The sequence below is a fragment of the Balaenoptera borealis genome (genome assembly GCF_965194805.1).
Source record: "Balaenoptera borealis genome assembly, chromosome: 14".
Classification (NCBI taxonomy): domain Eukaryota; kingdom Metazoa; phylum Chordata; class Mammalia; order Artiodactyla; family Balaenopteridae; genus Balaenoptera; species Balaenoptera borealis.
This window is the reverse complement of record NC_138875.1, coordinates 54,047,994-54,053,993: the sequence shown is the minus strand read 5'-3', so window position 1 is coordinate 54,053,993 and position 6,000 is coordinate 54,047,994. Positions and strand designations below refer to the sequence as shown.

Sequence of the window (6,000 nt, the reverse complement as noted above, 5' to 3'; positions counted from 1 at the left end):
GAAAAAGAGGTCAGGTGCTAGGAGAGGAGCCCAGAGTGGGCAGAGGACAGCCTTCCTGCTTTTGGGGGCAAATCAGAGTGAAAAGAATCAGGCAGTTGTGGGCCAGGGGACAGTGTTCTAGGTAATCAAAGTGATCATCTGTGAAAAAAGTCTACCCGCACTGTGGGGTTGGCTCTACCAGGCTGGTCCTGCCTTTTCATCTTCTGCTCCTATGCCATTCCGAAGGCACAGGCTCTCTCAGCTTCTGGAATTCCTGACTGTGGCCTGGAGGCAGGGAACAGTGTTGTGAGTTGGAAGATAAAAGCCAGGGACAAGTTAATCTGTACTGTGGTTAGTGCTGCAAACAACTTCTTAGGCATGACTGATGGGCCATTTAATATCCCCACTTACTATTTTTCCCTTTAGTAATAGCTAACATTTATTGAGCACCTGCCATGCCAGACATTATTTTTTTCTTCATTTTACAGTTAAGAAATCTTAGACTCAGAGAGGCTGAGTTACTTGTCTCAGGGCACTAAGCTAGTCAGTGGGGAAATTAGTATGCAAATTCGGACAGTCTGACTCCAGAATCCACATGTAACACCTCTAATTTAGGCTCCCTCCTAGCCACACCCTAATGTTTCATTCAATCAACCCAGCTTTGTTAAGTACCTACTGTGTGCCACGATCCATAGATACTGAGTGAGCAAGGTAGAAAAGGTCCTACTGTCTGGGCTTAGACTTTAATAACCTGGCATCAAAGGTCTGAAGAAATTACTGTGCTCTTCAGCCAGTCACTGGAGGAGTCTCTCTAGGCTGGAGCTCCTGCAGAGATAAGGCGGATTCCAGGGTTGCTGCCTTTTGTAGAATTTATCTGCTGGGAGGTTTTCTTGTGATTGATTGAATGAGTGTGAATGGCTCCCTAAAGCCATGGACTCTGGAAACAGCCCCTGCATTGTTTTGCTGACAGGTTTGCTGTGAGACAATGAAACATTGTCAGAATTGCTTTTCAAGAACAGACTGTAACCACCAGTAGGTGATCAGTAATAATAATAATTTTAAAATAGTAGTGGTAGGAGTAGTAGTAAATAAACATCTTAAACAAGGGATAGGGAGATACTGACATTCTTCATAGAAAGTATTTTATTGTTCACTGTTGATAACACAGTTTCTAACCACACCAACAATCCAAAACTTGCAGCGGGTAACTTTTCAATCAAGCAGTGATTTGATTTCTTTTTAAGTGAATGATGTTTGAAGGGCCCAAACCAAAATAGTACCTTGAACAGGTCCTGCTGATTGCTTAAGGGACCTTCATAATTATATAGCAGTGAAAGGAGAAATTAGTAATCCAATTTAAAATTCCAAAGAGATCCTAGGAGCTTTCTTAACCCCTGAATTTATCACAAATAGTCAATCAATACTGTTAAAAAATATGAAGGAAATATGTTTTTCAGCATGGGAGGAGATTTAAACATTTATTTATTTATTGGACTTGGATATATTAAATATGACTCCTTTATACTTCCTGAGTCATTTGAGATTATAACCTTGTATCACGTGAAGTCATATGCACTTGCCTAAGAGGTTGGACATTTGACATTTCTGTGTGAAAAAACTAACTTGTCATTGGTTTGTGGAAATAGATGCACTTCTTTGGGCGTAAGTCACTTCCTTGTGACATAGAAATGTTTGGAAACTAGCTGATATATATATATATATATATATATATATATATATATATATATATATATATATATAAAACATTTTATTATTCAAAGCCAAAATAATCCAAATTTATAGTTAATAATATATACTTTAAAATGTAACCATTTCATAAAATGTAATTATATGTAGTGTTCCCAGGAGTTGAACCTGACAATTTTAGTGTGGTGAAAAGTGTGGGCTCTGAAATCAGAGGGCCTGGTGACCACATGCAAACTACTTAACCTCCTGGGGCCCCCAGTGTCCTCATCTGTCAAATGGGGGAACTACCGGATGCCTTTTTTTTGGTTTTATTTTTGTTTTGTTGGTTTGTTTTGAGGATTAAGTAGGTTAGTATAGATCAGTTGTTTAGAATGGTGTCTAGCACCTAAGGAGAACTCAAGACATTTTAGGTGTTAGAATACTGTTTAGTTATAACCTGCTGCTTCCTCCAGGCAGAACGTAATTGGCAATTATGAACCATCTTATGTTAATTTAATCAAGTGATACAGTTTCTACCACGAAGAAAAAAGTTCAAAAAAGTTCGGTTTTGAAATGAAAGTAATTTTCAAATTACAAATGTGTGGTACAAAGACCTGGGGGATGGGAGAAAACTGTGCTCTTTATGGGAAACAGTTTTACTATTGGTCCATCTCCAGCTGCCATCACTCGTGTTATTGTCATGTAGTCAGAAATCAGCCCTACTGAAAATGCATGGACCATATTTACAGTGAAGTTTGTAACTATAGTGAAAATGGTACCATTTTCTCATTTGTTATGATCATGCTAGGAAATTAGAAAATATATGTAAATACCTTTAATTTACCTAGGAGCACTAATTTTCCTGGAGCACTATTGTTCAGGTACCTATTGATGGTGACATAATGTTTTTAAAGATTTGTATCTCAAATCCAGCGTCCAGTTTTGTCCAGTAAGGATATGACATCAAAGAGTCAAAACATAAAACAAATTTATCTGTAAATAAGTCTTAGGACAGATGTATGTGTATGTATGTGTTTTTAACCGTATGACATCATGTCTATTTCACTGGTGATGTTAATTTTCTATTAAGCTGTCATGTTTCTATTTTATTTATTATTTAAAATTAGGCCATCAAGTCCTAACTAGCTTTCACTTATTCTTTATGTAGTATATTATTTAAATATATTCAAATATTCTTTATATTAAATATAGTTAAATATTCTTCATTTAGAATGTTATTGAAATATAGTCAGATATTTAGTATGTACATAGCCCCTGTCCTCGAGGAGCTTGTAGTCTGATGGGCAGGGTAAGACTTATGCATAAACAATTGGCATTAAAGATAGAAGGTGAAAAGTGCCTTATTTGAGGTTCAGATAAATGCTGCTGTAGGACACAGGAGGAGATGGCTGAGGACAGGGATATTTTCCTTTGGAGGGGAGATTCAAGCTGATTCGTTATCTCAAATTATATTTCATGTTTCAGGTTACATTGCTCTAATAGTAATTAGAGGCAAATGGTGCATCAGGGCCACCCTGAAACCTTCAAGTAGGACATTTCAATGTGGGAGATGAGAGAGAATCAAATACAAAGTTTTCTAGAACTTTGTCTCCTAAGCTCAGTTTTGGTCCATCATTCATAATTAATTATAGTATGTTACTTTGGTATAATTGTTTGGATAACCTAAACATAAAGTTAAATGATTTCAGAACAAAACAGATGTATCAGTTTTTGTTTTGTTTGGTTTGGTTTTTAAACAGAGACTACTTATTTTGTGTGTGTGTCTCCAGAGAAATGGACGGCATTAGTTTTTCTTGCCAAATGACCCATGCAGTTGACACCTTTCCACGGTCCTTATAAAATGTGGGGCAGGGATTCAAGTCCTCATCCTGACTCTACTTGACCAAGGTGATTAGATGAGAAGGTCCCTCATAAGAGAAGGGGAGACATGTCACCTCCCCTGTAGTTACTGTGAATGATAGATGTGGGGGTCAACATTTTGAGTCTCATATTTATTTACTTTTTAAGTTGTTGAAATGGGCCTGCTGGAGGAAATCTGGTTTAGCCTCCACTACCAATTTAGTGGTAAAAGTTACCAAAAAAAATCCCTTCAATTTTGTTGAACGATAAAGGAAGGAAAAGAGTATCGTATCTCCTTATCAGAAAAGCAAGTTTTTGAAAAGCATCAGAGTTACAAGTTGTGCCAGAAATTGGAGTCACTTTATGTCTTTACAATTTTGACTTAAAAAAAAACACCCCTATACCATTGAACCGAAAAAGGGATCCTATTGCTGTAAAACATAAAATTCAGAAAGCAGCTGAGTAATCAAAATAAATGTCTTGTACTATTTGGAATAACCTACAAGTATTTTTAGCAGCCTGTGGGACCGCACTGTTTTGTTCTAGCGGTGATGACGCTACAGGAGCCGGGGCTGCATCAGGGTGGAGACAGTACAGAGTGGACAGCAGTGCTGAGCCCGGCTGGAAAGAGAAGTTTAAATTCAGCCTCGCCTCTGTCCACGGTCCTTCAGCCTGGCTCCTAAAAGCGCCGGAACTTGTTCTGATCGGTGTGACATTTGTTAGAACCTACTCTGTGCCAGCTAGTGAAGGCTGCGAGTCCACACCTTCTGGGCTGTCGCTCTAGGGTGAACTCCGCTCGCCGGCTCTTTGGAGCAGGGGACCTTTTCTGGTGGTCAGCATCCACTGGACCCGAGCACTTTTCTTTTTGTCTACCTGACTTTTATCTCCCCTACACATTCCCTTGTTTTGTTTGCTTGACTTTAGTTCTTATTTTTATCAAAGTTAGAGATGCGCATAGTTTAAAGAGTCAAAGAATATCACATTTATTATGAAAAACAGCAATTTCCTGCCCAACCCACTTCATTTCATCGCTTTCCAGTCCCCAGAGGCAACCTCCTGAGAACATTTTTTGCATTTTCTTTTGGCATTGACTGTTCTTTCAGTTCTCTACCTAGAACACACCATCCCCAAACCCTGTAGCTTCAAACAACAGATGTTTATTTGTTCATGACCCTGCGATTCAGGCTGAGCTTGGCGGGGATGGCTGGTTTCTGCTTCCCGAGGTGTTGGCCAGGCTGGTCAGCCTCGCTCCATGGCTGGAACATCAACGGGGTGGCTGGAAGGGCCCAGGGCTGGCCGCGCTCTCCCCTTTCCTTTAGAGTCTCTCATCCCCCAGGGATCCTCTCTCCTCAGGTGGCCTCTGGTCCAGCAGGGTACCTGGACATTTCCCATGGCAGCCAGCTGCCGAGGGGGTGAAAACAGAAGCTGAAAGGCAGAGGTCTTGGAGAAGACCTAGGCCCTGAGGTCACCCACTGCTACTTCTGGCAAATACCGTTGGCCACAGCAAGTCACAGGGTCCTCCCAGATTCAAAAGAGTGGAAATGGACTTGCACGTGGAGGGATGGAAAAATTGTTGGTGGCTCTTAACGCGGATGAGCTACTATGGCCCCATGTCCTTAAGTGACATGCTTTGGGCACTTTTTGTTTTTATTATTATTATTATTTTGGTTTTAGGCATTATATATTGACTTCCCTTTATAGCAGTTGAGGATTTAGTTCTTTTACCCTTCACCTCCACCTGACAACCATCACGGACACCTCCTGTTACCCCCTATCATCCCAGTATAGTTATATCACAGTCTGGCCTAGATCAATATTCAGTGTTAATATTATTAAGACGATGTCAATGCTGTTCACAGTTGACTTATATTTCTCTCTTGCATAACTGTGTTTCCTCTGGAATTGGTAATCCTCTTGTTATTTTGTTTGTTTAGCCTCCCATGTATGTTTACATCGACATTCACCCCCAAAGTCTCTTCCACTGTCCTCCATCTCTGTGCAGTGTGTTCAAACATAGTAGGTATTACCGCATTTTCATCTTCTTGAAGAAATCTTTCCTGGACTCTTCCGACCTACTCAGGGTTAGGGTTAAGGTTAGGTTAGGGTGCACACATGCAGGTGCACACACACACATATACGCACATACGTCTTTCTGGGTTTGTTCCTTATTTCAGTGGAATGCTTTCGCCAATGACTTCTCCAGAAGAGTGTGCATGAGAGGTACATTTCTGAGGAATCTGTAGGTCTGAAGAGGTCTTTATATTACCTACTCATTTAGTGGAGAGATTTCTCTGTTGGAAATAATATAGCTTTAGAATTTTGAAGGCACTGGTTTCTTCTCTTTTAGCTCCAGTTTTGCTGGTGAGACATGTGAAGCCATTCCTTTTTTAAAAAATTCTTGTAAGTAATCTTTTTTTTTTCTGTCCAGAAGCTTTTGAGTTTTCTCTTTGTCCACAGGGCTCTGAAGCTTTATGA

General features: G+C 39.9%; 1 protein-coding gene across 1 annotated transcript in view; it reads left to right on the top strand.

The window, feature by feature from the left end:
- The window catches only part of COLEC12 (collectin subfamily member 12), a gene marked incomplete at its 5' end in the record, with an annotated part of 195,281 nt that overhangs the window by 6,992 nt on the left and 182,289 nt on the right, over positions 1–6,000 (top strand). The window contains one exon of the mRNA XM_082355459.1: positions 4,072–4,232. Within this exon, the coding sequence (XP_082211585.1) occupies positions 4,072–4,232 (161 nt within the window). The remainder of the gene's footprint in view (positions 1–4,071; positions 4,233–6,000) is intronic.